At 42.9% G+C, this 17896-nt stretch overlaps 1 protein-coding gene across 12 annotated transcripts in view; it reads left to right on the top strand.

Moving 5' to 3' along the window:
* The window catches only part of FREM1 (FRAS1 related extracellular matrix 1), a 200940-nt gene that overhangs the window by 75434 nt on the left and 107610 nt on the right, over positions 1 to 17896 (top strand). For 10 of the 12 annotated variants that reach the window (XR_015243554.1, XM_086685328.1, XM_086685331.1 and 7 more), the window contains exons 6-10: positions 2702 to 3025; positions 5988 to 6096; positions 9241 to 9372; positions 11613 to 11957; positions 12835 to 12977. Coding sequence is in view for 11 of the 12 variants with exons in the window: in XM_086685328.1 (XP_086541454.1) it covers positions 2702 to 3025; positions 5988 to 6096; positions 9241 to 9372; positions 11613 to 11957; positions 12835 to 12977 (1053 nt within the window). In the remaining variant the exon portion in view is untranslated. Of the gene's footprint in view, positions 1 to 2701; positions 3026 to 5987; positions 6097 to 6813; positions 6838 to 9240; positions 9373 to 11612; positions 11958 to 12834; positions 12978 to 17896 lie in introns of those variants that run through there. The other 2 variants (XM_086685332.1, XM_086685334.1) reach the window with 2 other exon arrangements.

Raw genomic sequence — 17896 nt, 5'->3', positions numbered from 1 at the left:
CCCTCCTCTGCTCTCACGCACTCCTGTGCACTCGCTCTTTTCTTCTGATGAAAATAAACATTAAAAAAAAATAAACATTTAAACATTTATAAGTAAACATTAAAAAAAATAAAATTTTAGTTCTAGCATTCAGTTATTATATTTGTTATTTCTTATATCGTCTATCTTTTATTTCAAGTAAGCTCTTTTTGATGTTTATATCCATTTTGTTAACATGTCTAAAATAACATATTTATTTAGGCTTAACCCTAGGCTTAGATGGTCTTATTGTTCAGCACCAGTCCTTTTATGTTGTGATTTTCCCATTCTTGAATTTTCCAATTATGACTCTATTTTTTAACGGCATGTGAAAAATAGATACTCTAAACCCTGAGATGTCTCAGCTTATCATTAATTTGTCTTCATAGAGCATGCAGCGGGAGGGGAGAGGGGTGATTGTCTCCTCTTTCTCTATTGTACTTCTCTCTTAGGAGTTTTGCTGGCTAGTTTCAGGACCTCTGACCTGGGGGGGCCAGTTTTTGGGGAGCGGTGGGGAGAGCGTTGAATGAGACACTGATAGAATATGACTTCATGCCCCCTAAGTCTGGCAAATGTTTCAAGCTGCTTCTTTGTCCCCAGGGCAGTTTCTGCTTTCTCTGGGGATCCCCAGTCCTGGACGTCTCCTACTGGTGGATCTCATCTCCAGAGGAGGCGTTTCTGAGTATTCACTTGCAAGTCCTCCCATAGCTCCTAGGATGATTCCCACCTCCAGCTGCCTCTGGCAGGGAATCTTTGCCTTCTCGCAGAAGCACCAAAAGGTCAGGGTCCAGGATGACCCCACACCAATCCTCTGTCTCACTTGGCCCATATCTGGAGCACTCAGATATTTTTCTCTGCTGCAAACAAGGACTACAGGCAGATCCCAGAACAGACACCATTATTCTTCTGCGTCTGGCTACTTAGTTCCTCCTGTATGAGCATCAGTCCTTTGTGTTCTTACCTGTAAAAGATACATTTTAAGGCTGGTCTCAAGGAAACTTCTCTCTGGACACTGGATACCAGAGACAAATATAGCATTGCCCACTTTTCCGCTTCATGGAGGCGTGTGGGGTTGGGGACCAAAGGAGTGACTCAGAACAGCAATGCACTCTTCTCTACGAAGAAAACTTTCTCTTCCCCTCTCAACCCTTCTCTGTTCTTGTAGTGAGTGAGAGGGTTCTAGAGTCTGGAACTGGTTCTAGACAATCTGCTTTGTAAATTCTGCCTATAGTATTGGTATCACATTCACTTTGAAATCTGTTGTCACTTTCATTGGAACTTTAGTTCAGCCTGAGCCAAAAAGAATTCCATTTTTAACATTTTGTTGCATACAGATTACAACTTGTAGTCCAATATCCAGTGTTCAGCATACTGAATGTGACTTATTTGGGGGTCCAGTATTTCCATTTCACAAATGGGTGGAGGGGGGAAAGATCTAGGAATTAAATAGCTTGATTAAAATCGTAAGTGCTGGACATAGAATCAAAAGGATATTTCCTTCTGATGCCAAAACTATTGTCCCTTTTCAACCCCGGCTACATGTTAGAGTCACCAGAGAGCTTTAAAAATACCAGTTTTTTCAGAATGCAAGCTGGTGCAGTCACTCTGGAAAACAGTATGGAGGTTCCTCAAAAAACTAAAAATAGAATTACACTACGACCCAGCAATTGCACTACTAGGCATTTATTCACGGGATACAGATGTGCTGTTTCAAATGGACACATGCACCCCCATGTTTGTAGCAGCACTATCAACAATAGCCAAAGTATGGAAAGAGCCCAAATGTCCATCGGTGGATGAATGGATAAAGAAGATGTGGTATATCTATACAATGGAGAATTACTCGGCAATCCAAAAGAATGAAATCTTGCCATTTGCAACTATGTGGATGGAACTGGAGGGTATTATGCTAAGTGAAGTCAGTCAGAGAAAAACAAATATCATATGACTTCACTCATATGAGGACTTTAAGAGACAGATGAACATAAGGGAAGGGAAACAAAAGTAATATAAAAACAGGGAGGGGGACAAAACAGAAGAGACTCATAAATATGGAGAACAAACTGAGGGTTACCGGAGGGGTTGTGGGAGGGGGGGATGGGCTAAATGGGTAAGGGGCACGAAAGAATCTACTCCTGAAATCATTGTTGCACTAGATGCTAACTAACTTGGATGTAAATTAAAAAAATAAATAAATAAAATTAAAAAAAAATACCAGTTTTCTGGACATCTGGGTGGCTCAGTCAGTTGAGCTTCTGACTTCAGCCCAGGTCATGATCTCACAGTTCGTGGGTTTGAGCCCCACATTGGGCTCTGTGCTGACAGCTCAGAGCCTGCAGCCTGCTTCGGATTCTGTATCTCCCTTTCTCTGTCCCTACTCTGCTTGTGCTCTCTCTTTCTCTCTCTCTTTCTCTCAAAAATAAATAAACATCAAAATTTAAAAAAAAAAAAATACCAGTTTTCTTGTCCCTTTTTTGGAACAACTAAATTAGAACCCATGGAGATAGGGCTTGGGCATTTAGTGTATGTTTAAAACTCTCCGGTGATTCTCATGTGCAGCCAGGTTTCTAAAGGTCACTAGCCAGGTCACTAAAGGACACTCCGTCTACCATCCTGGGAACCAGATATGTGATAACTTTACTTATGTTGTTTCTTCCCTCATATTTTCTTTCCCCTCCAAAAGTCAGAGAGTGCGTGGTTGCCCGTCTATATCAGAGCCGGCATTCCTAATCAGATTCCAAGGGCTGCGTTCATGGCCATGTTCATTCTGGAAGTGGATCAGTTCATCCTGACCTCTTTGACCACAGCCGTTCTGGACTGTGAAGAGGATGAGACGCCCAAGCCCTTGCTGGTGTTCAACGTTACTAAGGCCCCACCCCAGGGCTACGTGACTCATCTGTGGGATCACACCAGACCCGTCTCCTCGTTCACCTGGAAAGATCTAAGCGACATGCAGATAGCCTATCAGCCGCCAAACAGCAGCCATTCTGTGAGGAGACATTACGAGGTAAGAAGAAAGGGAGACAAAGCTTCCAGCCTGTTTGGTATTTACAGAGTTCTCAGAGAGGCCACTTCCCTTAACCTTCAGGTGAGTTTGTACAGTCATTGCCTCAGAGGAGAATCCATCACGGTAAATCTGGAGGCAGATTCAGATGCCTAGAGGAGCCTGGCGGGTGATCCAAAGAGCAAATCTGGCTGGGGTGGGGGGAGGGGCAGGGGGAGGGACACTGCAGGGACTGAAAAGAGCTGGCCGTTTAGAAGGCACAGGTGCACCGGGGCTCCGATGACTGCTGCCCTGTAAGAATACAGGCAGACAGACATACCGGATAGCTATAACTCTTGTCCTGCAGAGACATTGGAAATCTGTAAGTTTGTAAAAATGTTTCAGTTTTTTAAGTGTATTTATTTTGAGGGAGAGACAGAGAGAGTGAGCAGGGAAGGGGCAGAGAGAGAATCCCAAGCAGAGAGAATCCCATCCGCACTGCCAGCGCGGAGCCGGATGCAGGGCTCGAACTCACGAACCGTGAGATCATGACCCGAGCTGAAACCAAGAGACGCCAACCAGGCTCCCCTCAGTGTTTCGATTTTTAAATATATAATACGTATTAAAATAAAATAAATAAATAAATAAATAAATAAATAAATAAATAAATAAATAAAACATACATACTAAGAGTTTTAAAAGTTTTAAAATTGTGCCAGCTACAAAATATTTCTGAGGACCACTTGTGGCCCAGAGCTCACCAGTTTGAGCTGGCATCCTTGAAAGCCTTCCTGCATTACAGAGACCATTGGAGTTAGAGATGACTTTGTCTACAATCCTTTCATTAATGCATTCTATTATTCCTTCTTGTTTCCGGGGCGGGGGGGGGGGGGGGGAGTGTTTTACTGGGATCCTTACTTTTAATGAATAGCACTGACTCAGGATAGAAGACTTTATAGTCTCACTGGATGACTAATTTCCCTGTCAAACACTTTCTGTCAGGGAAGTCCTCTGCCTAATCTAAGTACCGTCTGCTACCATTCCAGCCTCTTTCCTCCTGTTTGGTTTCGGATGGGAGTTGAGAGCCGCTGGTTACAGTCTTGCAATAATAATGCTTAACCAACCTGTAGACCTACCAGTGAGTTGATTCAAACAGGATGGAAATTTTAAATGAGCGGGTTGACACAGACTTGAGTTCAGGCTTATTAAGGAAAATGAGTGGCCCTGGGATTCCAAATTGTCCTCCACTGAATTTAGGCATTTTCTGCATTTAGCCTCCAGGGCAGGCAAAAGACTTTAGGCTACAAACGGTCGTCCTTTTCTTTTCTTCATTTCCTAAGAGTAAATGGTGGCTGTTTTTTTTCATGCTTGCCCTCACCTCTCGTTCCTTCTGTATGATGAAGTAATTTCTCATCAGACGTCTGCTTTTACCTCGAGCTCATAAACAAAGCACGGCTACTCTGGCTGCTTCACGTATGCGTTTTCTGACATCGTACAATGTAATCTTAAAGCAGAACCTGTCCAAATGTGTGTTTCTGTTGTTGTTGTTAGAAGGTGACTCTCAATTTTCTCAGTGGAGATGAGACGCTTTATAGACCCTGTGGGCTGGAAGCCCTGGGGTCATTCAGCCACCTGGGATGGGGCCCCCAAGAGCACAACCATGGCCAATGCTTCTGGAGCTAACCGCCCCTTCCCTGGACTGTAATGCCAAGGAGGTCCATTCTTTCAGCCATGAAAATTCAAGCTCATTTTATGAAGTGTGTGTTCGTTTGAGAAGAGTGTTTCTTAGTGAGCATGTAACATACCATTTCATATGGCTCAACCTAATAAACGTTTATATTACACCTACAAGAGATATCCCCATCTCCCTTATAATTCCACTTTTAGTCCGTTAATTTTGGCAGCCTTGAACCTGTTCCTTTTGTTACTGTGGTAGTTGCTGACATGTTGCTGTTTGATCATTTATCCTCTCAAATGGACCAAATGGACAATCAGTGTCAATGGACATTCTTCAACAATAGGCGTGTGCCTCCTATTTCTGTATTATACCTTGTCCTTTTCTGTCAACCCCTGGTGCGATACATGAACGACACATAATAAGGCTCAACACATATCTTATAACCCCATTTATTAGCTATGGATTTCATGGATGCAAATAAAATCTGGACATTTAAAAATATGTCTGGGGGCGCCTGGGTGGCGCAGTCGGTTAAGCGTCCGACTTCAGCCAGGTCACGATCTCGCGGTCCGTGAGTTCGAGCCCCGCATCGGGCTCTGGGCTGATGGCTCAGAGCCTGGAGCCTGCTTCCGATTCTGTGTCTCCCTCTCTCTCTGCCCCTCCCCCGTTCATGCTCTGTCTCTCTCTGTCCCAAAAATAAATAAAAAACGTTGAAAAAAAAAATTAAAAAAAAAATGTCTGGAGAGATATATGCCTCTAGACCAGGGTCTTTTAAAAGCAGCACCCCTGACATTTTGCACTAGATAATTCTTTGTCGTGGGGGCTGTCCTGTGCGTGATAGTATGTGGCAGCATCCCTGGCCTCTGTCCAGGTAGGACCCCTCATCACACGCACACACATTTGTGAGCCCAAAAATGTCTCCAGACATTCCCACATGTCCCCTGGGGGAACTAAGTCTCCCTCATTTAAAATCTACAGCTCTAGACCCTGTGCCTTTGAGAGAAGCTCGAGTGTTCTCATGCTGCTCTGACATAGTCTCCTGATCAAATGCAGGGACGCTTCTCCAGCGTATCTGCTTACTTCCGGTTATGAACTTGTTGTATGGAGACGAAAATTTTAAAATACTGTTAACTGAGGAACAAGATCTAGAGCCTGAAAAAGTGAGATGAGGTTGTCAAAAAATGAGATCAGGCGACGGCTGAACCTATATCTGTTTTGCCTCCAGGTGTGATGTATACCCCGGGAATAATGGTATTTTGTAGCTATAAATTATCAACGTGTGATTCCTATGCAACTGTTTGTTTACAGGTGGAGGTGGAGGCTTACGACTTCTTCTTTGAGAGGAGCGCACCCATTACAGTCCACATCTCCATCAGAACAGCGGATACGAATGCCCCGCGAGTGTCCTGGAACACAGGTGAAGTTCAGCGTAAGGCATTAAGCAGCACAGCCCTGAAGGGAAGACAGGAAAGTGCATGGGTCGGGAAAGAAAGGTCGTTTTCTTCCCATTTCACACATGAGGCAACCGAAACCCAGCCAAGTTAATGGTATCAGATAGTTGTTTCTGTTTTGTTTTGTTTTTCCTGCCTGCGGGGTGAGAAATTTGAAACCAGGACTCCTGTGCTGTGAAGCCACGTTTTTTTTTTCTCCTCTGTAGGAAATAAGCCAAAAGGACACCTTTCAACTGAATGCGGCAAAAAAGTAACTATTTGTGATTTTGAGCTACAGTTGGACTGAGACGGAAAAGGTCTCTAATTCGAACCGTTCAGAGAAAGGGAAGGAAAATGGAGACCAATTCATTGTCCTGTTGTGGGGACATGCAGGGAAGCCATAATACACGAATAAGAGCTTAAACTGCTTTATTTGTTTTTTTTTTTTGTTTTTTTTTTAATTTTTTTTTTTTTTCAACATTTATTTATTTTTGGACAGAGAGAGACAGAGCATGAACGGGGGAGGGGCAGAGAGAGAGGGAGACACAGAATCGGAAACAGGCTCCAGGCTCCGAGCCATCAGCCCAGAGCCTGACGCGGGGCTCGAACTCCCGGACCGCGAGATCGTGACCTGGCTGAAGTCGGACGCTTAACCGACTGCGCCACCCAGGCGCCCCGCTTTATTTGTTTTAAAAGAAGGTCACTTCCGAGTGGTCTTATGATGCAAGGTATATATTTAGATCAGATGTAAATGTGGAAGGTGAATGAAGATTTTCCCCTTTCCCGCTGATTCTATTGATAGCAGTCAAGACCTACTTATAAGCAGTGGTGGTAGGCTGGTGGTAGGGAAAATATTTCCGTCTGATTTAAATCCTCAGGTGGTGGCTTATACTGTGTGTGTGTGTGTGTGCACGCCTTTGCATGCAGGTACACACACACATGTGTTTGTATGTGTGTGAGTTTGGGTCATGATGGAGAACATTGGAGATGTCCCACTCTACCTCTGCTAGAGGGATAATAAAAGAAAAGAAAGAATTGGCAACCTGAACTTTATAATAATCATATACTAAGTGGATTATGGCTTGAGCACAGATTATTCATAGTCTGTGTGATCTGTGAAATCCAGGCTTGTTAAGAGAGCTCCAAATCTGGTTCTGGCTACTTTGGACATCAGAATCTTTTTTTTAAATGGAATTTTACTTATTATGGCTTAATATAGGTTCATCATTGAAAACTTGGAAAGTGTATCAGACAGAATAAATTGAATTAATGGATAATAATAATAATAATAATAATAATAGTGAATGGATAGAAATGAATGAAATCATAATGGATGAATGAATGAAATAGTAATGAATGAATGAAATCATTCATTACTCCACCGCAAAGACAGAATCACTGTTAATATCTTGTTATAATACACTTCTCTTCTTGCTTGCTCTGTGTCCCGTGATGCCTTGTCCTATGTGTAGCACACACTCTGGGCTTCAAAACCCTTTTATGAGTCGCAGAGATTATATGTGCTTGTCCTCCCTCCCTCCTTCCCTCCCTTCTTTCTTCCCCGTCTCCCCCCTCCTCCCTTTCTACCCTCCCCCTCTCTCTTTTTCTTTCTCTTTCTTTCTTTCTTTCTTTCTTTCTTTCTTTCTTTCTTCCTCCCTCCCTCCCTTCTTTCCTTCCTTTCTTCCATCCATCCATCCCTCATATCCATCCATCCTTTCATCATAGTGTATGTCTTATTCCAGGTTCCCTAGCAAACAGCCCCTGAGGCAGGTCATAGGCACTAACCCTATACTGAAAACAGGAGTAACAGGGAAAGGAAGTTGTGGGGGAACAAATAAAAAGGGAGGGTGACTGAGTTTATCAGAAAATGAAGTTGTTTGTTCAGTCAGGCTGGTGTTTCCAGGAGGAAATGGAAGCACCGTGTGTGGGAAGGGCCAGAGGTGGGCTGGGGAAAGGGTGAGTAGTCTCTCTCTCAGCTCCTCCCCATCTCCCGTCTCACTGTGGTCAGTTTGCCTCACTGGATGTCAACTCCCCACATGTCCATGATGTGCTGCCTGGTCCTTCTTTGTAGCTGCTACAAACTTCCGGGGTCCCATGGTATAGGACCCGGCCACGGTCACAAGGGAGGTCATGCCAAAACCTGGCCCTTGCCCAAGAGGACGATTGACGTAACCAGCCTTATCAGAAGATGAGACAGTGGTGGCAGCCGGGACTTTACAATTGCGGGGACCCTTATGGGCTGCTGCGGCGAGAAGGCAGGCACACGGTCATAGCCAGGGAGGCAGGGGAAGCTGGGCAGGTTTAAGGGGAAATGTAAGTGGGTCTGCCAGGACATCACCTTTAAGTTTTATCAACTTAAAACCTTAAAAAGCTTTGTTCCCTCTCAAGATTCTTGGCAATCTGTCAGCTCTCGGATCCACTGAGTAATGGGAACGCTTGATGATGCTCAGCTCCCTGTTTCTAACTGGAGTGTTCCATCCGAATCTGTATCTTGCTGCTCTAAGCAGCACTTAACCCCCTCTCCCCAGATTTCCTCTAGCATACTGGGTCCAAGGAGAAGGTTTTATTTCAGTTCCTTTAGTTACAGAAGTTCCTTCTTTCCTCGAGCCTGGAATAAAATTCAGCCCTCATTTTGAAGTGTCAGACATTTCATGTTCAAGACCATTAACCACTCCCCTAACACCGTAGCTCTGTATTTGCACACGTAGCCATGTTACATTCTCTGTCCTGTGGGCTACTGTTGCACTCATAGCTTATATGGAAAAGCTCTTCTGATTCTCTTGCTCACTTCAGATATCTGGATGTCACCTTTGAAAAATGCCTTGTGGACATTTTTGAATGAGAGACCCCTGTGAGCATAACACCTATTCTTTCCTTACGGGTTTCTTTTCTGGCACCACCGTGCCTCCAACTGATATATATCACAAGGAACCAGTTATCAGACTGGGGTTAATAGTATTAGATGCGGAAATGTTACTAAAAATAAAAGCTAAACTCCAGTTTCTTAAAAAGCTTTCAAAGATACAATTTTCAGCTAGTTTTGTGAGTGAAAATTCATTAATCTGGTCTTCAAGTGGGCAGGTTGGCACGTCATAGAACTTTCTAGGACACTTTTCTGTTTTCTCTTGTAGGTCTGAATCTTCTGGAGGGGCAGTCTCGGGCCATCACTTGGGAACAGTTTCAGATTGTTGACAATGATGACATCCGTGCTGTCCAGCTGGTCACCGTGGGTGGCCTGCAGCATGGACAGCTTACAGTAAGAGGTGAAAGATCAACCTCTGACCTAGAAGAGAACCCAAGAGTCTTTTCTCCAAAAGCAGATCATATTTAACAGGATACACATAGCATCTCTTGGGCCCCATTTCTTTTTTAAAAAATTTTAAAAAATACTTATTTACTTCATTTTTGAGACAGGGAGAGAGACAGAGCGTGAGCGAGGGAGGGGCAGAGAGAGAGGGAGACACAGAATCCGAAGCAGGCTCCGGGCTCTGAGCCGTCAGCCCAGAGCCCGACGTGGGGCTTGAACCCATGAACTATGAGATCATGAATTGGACCAATACCGGACACTTAACTGACTGAGCCACCCAGGTGCCCCTCCTGGGCCTCATTTCTAAGCGAATTGTCATATCCGGAAAGTGTGGAGTTCTTGAAACCATTTGTTTTTGTGTTAGGGTGCTCCCATCAGTGGATGACAATTCACAGGCAGCATCTTGTGCTTGGCTCATTATTTAAATCTCACATGCCATGTAGGACTCCTTCTAAACATACTCTTTAACTGATGAGCTTATCCCAGTGGGAAGACAAAATATTTCCCTCTCGTTTCTCTGATTCAGAGGAATGTATTAAAGAACAGAAAAACTTAGTTTTTTAAATACTTGGTAATCATTATGTTATTAGTATAATTATGTTATTATGTTAATTATAGTATAACTATAAGAGGAGTAGTTAACAAGGCAATATCCCTAATAAAAATAATCCTGCTATCACATAACATAGTCCATTCCGTATAATGAGCTCAGAGGATTTAATTGAATTATCCTCTTGGTGTTCCTAACTATAAAGCAGAAAGAGAGCTCTTTTTTATTATCATTTGTGATTAGGAATTCTGAACTGAAAAGTGAAGTCATCCTAGGAGAGTAGGAGATGTTCAGCTGCATGTAAGGAAAACCCAACTACAGTGACTTAGAAACTCAAGAGTAATTTTCCTCACGTGATAAGTTGCCCAGAGGTAGGTATTCCAGATCCATGATGCCAGCAGCTCATTCTGTCCTGACAGTGGTCTCACGATAGCACCTATACCTTCAGACTTCCGGTCTGCATCCCGGGAAGGAAGAAAGAGAAGGGATGATGAAAAAAGTTACGTCGCTTCATTTGTTTTCTTTAACAACTTTCCCCAGGAACCTGATACAGTGGGTTCCACTTATATCCACCAAGTCACATACTACCCCCTGGATGCAGTGGGGTCTGGGAAACTGAGTATTTTCAAATGGTCATATTACCATTCCAAATAACACTAGGATTGTGGTACTGGCGAAGAAGCAGAAAGTGGCTATTGGGCGAGTGAACTGTGATGTCCATTGTACAAATGTTTAATCATTTATTCCAGTGGGCTTTGATAGAACCATAGTGTGGGGAGAGTACAGGGAAATCGGCCATCAAGAATTGTAATCGCTTATACAGAGTGAAGCAATGTGGAAATCAAGAGAAGAGTGATAGCCCATAATGACGTTCTAGTGCAGAGGAGGTAGAAGATCATAGCATTTATGATTTGTGCCAGATACTGTACAAAGCTTTCTACATTATATCAGCTTTATGAAATGTAGTACTATTATTATTCCCACTTTACAAATGGGGAACCTGGAATTTAGAGAAGTTGACTTGTGTATGTACCTAGAAAGTGGCCGAACCGGAATTTGAACCCAAATACCTAGGCCATTTGGTAGCAGAGCTGTAGCTCTTGGGCAATAAGCCAGTGATTCTCAAACTTTAGCGTGTGTTAGACTCTCCTGGAGGTTTGATAAAACCTCACCTCCAGGACTTCTCACCTCCAGGACTTCTACTCAGTGGGTCTGGGGGGAGGGCCAGAGAACTTGCATTTCCAACGACTTCACAAGTGGTACTGATGCTCCTGGCTCAAGCCTGCTCCTCAGGGAAGTGCTGCCATGTTGAATGGTAATTAACACTTTTTGTCAGCTTACTGTTCTTTACGTTCTCTCATCCTTCCTAGGGAATATGAGGTGGGTCTTATTATCCCTGTTTTATAGATGAGTCTCAAATGAATGAAGTGCCTTGCCCAAGTCCACACAGCCAGTAAGTGTTGCAGCCCCTATTCAAAACCAGTTCTGTGGTGGCCCAGAGCCCACTAAACAAGATTGTTTGTCTAGGTGAGGCAGGTATCAGCTGGCCCATTTCCTTCATGCCCTTTCTTCTACGGCTGCTTTTGCTGCAGCTGCTCCCTCTGCACCCCTCGTTCAGTCAGCCCCATCTCTGTTCTCTCCATCAGGGGGGAAAGGATTTCTCTTCACTGTGGCTGACCTTCAGGCTGGAGTTGTTCGCTATCATCATGATGACAGTGACTCCACCAAAGACTTTGTGGTCTTCAGGATATTCGATGGCCATCACAGCATCCGCCATAAGTTTCCCATCAACATTTTGCCCAAAGATGACAGTCCCCCGTTCCTCATAAACAATGTAGTAATTGAACTGGAGGAGGGACAGACCATACTGATCCAGGGTTCCATGCTGAGAGCATCAGATATGGACTCCAGTGATGACTACATCTTCTTTAATATCACAAAACCCCCTCAGGCCGGAGAGATCATGAAGAAGCCAGGGCCAGGGCTGATAGGTAAGTTCTGAATAGTTATGATCGCTGATGTCAGAATTTGTGCAAGGGTGGACATCAAGTTTATGAGGTGAGATACTATTATCATTCCCATTTTGTGGATGGGAAGCCTGACACTTAGAATAAGTTAAACTAGGGGCGCCTGGGTGGCGCAGTCGGTTAAGCATCCGACTTCAGCCAGGTCACGATCTCGCAGTCCGTGAGTTCGAGCCCCGCGTCGGGCTCTGGGCTGATGGCTCAGAGCCTGGAGCCTGTTTCCGATTCTGTGTCTCCCTCTCTCTCTGCCCCTCCCCCGTTCATGCTCTGTCTCTCTCTGTCCCAAAAATAAATAAACGTTGAAAAAAAAAATTAAAAAAAAAAAAAAAAAAAAAAAAGAATAAGTTAAACTAATCTATCCAAGATCGTGCAAGCAAAAAATTCCAGAGCTCTGTGTCAAGGTAACCATTACATTGTGAAAAATTATGTCGGCCAAGCAGGATGATAGAACAAGTAAGTTTGAAGAGGAATATTTGGCCTAATGCTAAATTGTTTATAAAGTAATTTCATGAATGACGTTTGTTTATGCTTTATGAAAATAATTTCATAACTATTTCTTAAAGTAGTCAGGAGTAACAAAAGAGGGAAGAAGCAGTTTAGTTAAGACTATGTGTCCTAAAGATATTTTTGTAATGCTCATTTTTCTATGTATGGTAAGACAGGGGTAGCAACTTAAAATTTTCTGCTTATTATTTATAAGCTTTGATGAAAGTATCTAATGAAGACTCCTTGGCTGCATACAATATACTAGGCAGAGAATACTTTGGAGATAAGTCCAATATCTTTATGCCCCAACACTTGGAAGATCGTTACAAAAGTATGTGGTATTTTGTGGACCCAACAGGCTATCCTGTCCCTGGCTTCCTTCAGAGGGATCTATTTAATGGCATCATTCACTATCGTCACTTTGGTGGAGAGATCTTTGAAGACTCTTTTGAATTTGTCCTGTGGGATAGCCATGAACCTCCAAATCTCTCAGTGCCACAGGTAAGAGACCATCTCTGAATACTTTCGCCAAGTCTTGTCCACAGATACTGGTTCTGGGTGGTGTTGTAAGAAAATACACGAAAACAGGTTTTAAGATCGAAAGTTTGAGAAGCAAAGGATTTAGCAAAATTAAGTCAACTTGTTTGCAACATGCCTTCTCTGCCATTTACTTTGCTGAGAAGTTTTATAAATTTCTGTGTATGTAGCATTTCCAAGGTCATTCAACCGTGGGTCCTTTTATATAAAATGCCTCCCCAAATTTGCTGACTTCATAACACTCAAGAGAACACTGACTCTTATGTATGGCAGTTGAGGTATGGTCTCTGAAGCTACATTGCTTTATGTTTCTCTCCTGTCCTTGACCCTAACTGATTGACCTGTGCCTCAGTTTCCTTATCTGTAAAATAGATAATAATACAACTTCCTTACAGAGAAATTGTGAGGGTAAGTGAGATAATTACATAACTACATAAACAACCTACTGAGAACTTTCTGGCACATGGTAAGTACTCAGTAGATAAATTAGCTATTATTTATTATTGGTTTTGAAGAACTAAGAGTTTTACTACCACTCGAGTGTATCATTTAAGGATATAGGATGAAGAAATAGGCTTAAGGAGGCATTCTTATAAAGAAATTACAGAAAATGGAGTTAGTGTAGGATCTGAAAAACTATAAAGTATAGTTTATAGGGTAGACTCCATGCAAGGAGAGGATGGTTGATGGTAGGGGTAGAAAAAGACAGCTGAAAATAAGAGATCACTTACTATACATGGTTCTTTTTGATGAGTATTTTCTCCTTATTATCTTGGAAGGTAGCATGTGTAGAGACCTAGCAAATCTGGAACCAGCTCTAGAATGATTTCTTAAAGGGGCGCCTGGGTGGCTCAGTCGGTTAGGCATCCGACTTCTGCCCAGTTCATGATCTCACGGTTCGTGAGTTCGAGCCCCGCATCAGGCTCTGTGCTTGGAGCCTGGAGCCTGGAGCCTGCTTTGGATTCTGTGTCTCCCTGTCTCTCTCTGTACCTCCCCAGCTCATGCTTGCACTCTGTCAAAAGTGAATAAAGAAGGGGCGCCTGGCTGGTTCAGTCGGTTGAGTGGCCGACTTCGGCTCAGGTCATGATCTCGCGGTCCGTGAGTTCGAGCCCCGCGTCGGGCTCTGTGCTGACAGCTCAGAGCCTGGAGCCTGTTTCAGATTCTGTGTCTCCCTCTCTCTGACCCTCCCTCCCCCGTTCATGCTCTGTCTCTCTCTGTCTCAAAAATAGATAGACGTTAAAAAAAAAAAATTTAAAAAAATAAAGAAAAATTTTAGAATGATTTCTTAAAGCGTGTGTCCCTATTGGTTATATAATGTGTTCTTGTAATGCCACAGTCACTTACACTAGCCACTGCATAGGTGATTGAGCTATTCATCTGTTTGTAACAAAAATGGATAATCAAGAAGAATGATGTCAGAGAGCCCAGAAACTGAAGGAAGTAGGTGACCCCTGTTAAGAGGGAATGGAAAATGAATGAGAAATTTCCTTTCTTTCTTTCTTTCTTTCTTTCTTTCTTTCTTTCTTTCTTTCTTTCTTTCTTTTTTTTTTAGAAATTTCCTAATTCATCTGCTTATTGAATAAGAAATCAATTCCCTTAAACATAACAACACCCTCTTTTCATCAATATGCCATTTCTAGTTTACATTTTTGCTTGAGACCTTGGCTGACTTGATAATCTGAAACGGCAATAACTAATAGGGTTTGCTTTAAATCTTCTGTTGTATCTATTCAAACAGACCTGTTTCTGAGTAGAACACCATACCACTTTTAGCAGATTATGTGTTTGTTTTTGAAATCAAAAGCTCAGAACTTCTTTTTTTTTTTTTTTTTTTTAATTTTTTTTTTCAATGTTTATTTATTTTTGGGACAGAGAGAGACAGAGCATGAACGGGGGAGGGGCAGAGAGAGAGGGAGACACAGAGTCGGAAACAGGCTCCAGGCTCTGAGCCATCAGCCCAGAGCCTGACGCGGGGCTCGAACTCACGGACCGCGAGATCGTGACCTGGCTGAAGTCGGACGCTTAACCGACTGCGCCACCCAGGCACCCCAAAAGCTCAGAACTTCTGCTATTACATATTGTATACATCATAGATATAGATTTATTGATATTCATATATTTAGAGATCAAATGGAGATGTGAGATCGCTCTGTAATAAGGAAATGAAAACTATTGAAACAGAATTATTTGTGAATCTTGGGAAATAACTCAGACTAAACTCTGTAGATCCAGTTACAAGTTTATTCCCTGGGATGGATAGATTTCGAAAGAAGAGGTCATAATTATGGTTTTCTTTGCTTTCATCTTCCTAATCTATGTTGAGAAAGAGAGAGAGAGACCAACTCTATAAATCTGCTGTGTTTTCACATACCACTTATTCTTTGGCTCCTAAATATTCTCCAGCTCAACCTTAAGTGCCCACCTCTGTACCTGACATCACTACATATGTGTGTCTCAGCATTTATTTTATTTATTTATTTATTTATTTATTTATTTATAATTGGAGGGAGTGAGAGAGCATGTACTCATGAGTAGGGGAGGGGCAAAGAGAGAGAATCACAAGCCCGCTCCATACTCCATGCAGAGCCTGACACGGGGGCTTGATCCCATGACCCTGGGATCATGACCTGACGCAAAATCAAGAGTCAGATGCTCACCCGACTGAGTCACCCAGGCACCCCCCATCAGCATTTTCAAGTCCCCATGTCCACAATCCATAAGACATTTGGAATATTTCCTCCCAGACTTTCACAAAACCACTTTAATTAGAATCTCTGAAGTCATCCCCAGCCCTTTTTTTTCCGTCTAATGTCCGCGGGTCTTACTGAATCTACTTGATAGATTTCTCTCATCCATCTCTACCTCTCCACCCACTGCCAGTGTGTTAGTTCCAATTTTCATCTTTTGGGGAAGGGGTTATTATCAGAATCCCTCACATGGTCCTTTAAGAATAGAAGAGATCGGGTCACCCGGCCACCTCAGTTGGTAAAGCATGTGACTCCTGGCCTCAGAGCTGTGAGTTTGGACTCACATTGGGCATGGAGCCTACGGAAAATAAAGATTAAAACAAAAGAATAGAGGACATCGGCCACATCCCTGTAATTGAGGACAATTAAAATCCATTAATACAGTGTCAGGGTGTTTGGTAGCATTCATCTAGCCCCAGTTTTTCCCCACTTTTGAGTAGTGGCAGCTTTAGCTTCATCCATTTCTAGATGGACCTACTCTCAGCTCTAACATCACCTGCTCCAGCAGTCCTTCTCTGATGCCCTCATTCCACACCTCCTCCAGGCTGAGTCAACTTGTCCTTTGATGTTATCTGATATCAAATAACTATAACGTGAGGCCATTATTTGTTTTATGGGATCAACTATAAGCTCATTGATGGGAGGAATCCCAAATTATTTATCTCTGTGTCTTCAGATATTGGTACCAGACTCAAAGTAGAACCTCAAGAACTGTTTTTTTGTTTTGTTTTTGTTTTTGTTTTGTTTTGTTTTGTTTTGTTGTCCCAAAATGAACTCTGAGTTTTCAGCCTTTATTGGAAGTAAGAGGAAACAAGACTGAGACATTTGGTAGGAACTGGGGAAGGAGTGACATGGGGGAGGAATGACTGTAAAGCTTTATTCGTCAGAGTTTCTAGGAATTGGTGTGCGCATAACAGCAAAACAAGTATCTTGTGTGTGTGTGCTGGTAAGCGTTTTTGTGTTGTGAGCCCCCAATAGCATCATTGAAACTTGAATTTTTAAGGAACTTGCACGATCATTTAGTCTACTTGATGATTGCACCTTCAATTTGGGCAAGTATCTAGTCATGTCTTACAGATGAAAATTCAACAAAATTTGTAAAATAGTCAAAAATATCTGCAGCCTTCCACCATCAACTGAGAGTCTAGGGGCACCTGGGTGGCTCAGTCGGTTAAGTGTCCGACTTTGACTGAGGTCATGATCTTGTGGTTTGCGAGTTTGAGCTCCACGTCGGGCTCTGTGCTGTCAGCTCGGAGCCTGGAGCCTGCTTCGGATTCTGTGTCTTCCTCAGTCTCTGCCCTTCCCCACTCATTCTCTCTCTCTCTCTCAAAAATAAATAATAAAAACATTTGAAAATAAAGAAAAAAGAAAGTCTAGATAAGAAGGTTGCTTGACGGGAGCTTTTGTGATCAGAAGTTTCCACAGTGGCTAAAAATTCACTCAGGCACAAGATTGCTTAGGCCACATTGTTGGAAAACTTCCTTTCATAGAGACAGAAAGCAAGGACCTCCTCAGATGAGACACAATGTGCTTAAATCAGGAAAGAAGTTACATAGCAGGGGTGCCCCTTTCCTCCTCTCCCCCTTCTCCACTGAACGCTCCTCTGAGAGGTCAGCCGACACACCAACACGTGTCTGCACATCTGCACAGCAGCAAGAAACACCCTCCCTCTTTCTTTCTTGGTTGCCATTACCGTCATCAAATAAAACCTTACCCACTCAATGTGCTTTTGGTGAAATGGGTGATGGAGATTAAGGAATGCACTTGTCGTAGTGAGCATGGGGTGATTAAAATAAAAACTAAGAAAGAAAGAAAGAAAGAAAGAAAGAAAGAAAGAAAGAAAGAAAGAAAACAGAGAATGAAAAATAAGGCTAGATGAGAAAAGCAGAAAGAGGACTAAGGAAGAAGAAAGGAAGCAGGTACCACAAAGGCCTGTGAGTCAAGCGGAAGGGACTTCTTGTAGAGGTTCCTGGATCTGAGAAGTCACGCTGGCTAATCTCAAAAGAAGATGCAAGATAAAGAATCAGGCAGAGCCCAAGCTTAGGCAGAGAAAGGATCAAGAAGCCAGGCTTGAAAGAAAGTCAAATACTAGCCATCAGAGTATCAAATAGCGAACCCGAGTCTGAGGGTCAAGGT

This window comes from Puma concolor, chromosome D4 (assembly GCF_028749965.1).
Source record: "Puma concolor isolate L17-30 chromosome D4, mPumCon1.1.hap2, whole genome shotgun sequence".
NCBI classification, from domain to species: domain Eukaryota; kingdom Metazoa; phylum Chordata; class Mammalia; order Carnivora; family Felidae; genus Puma; species Puma concolor.
This window is presented reverse-complemented; position numbering and strand designations above follow the sequence as displayed.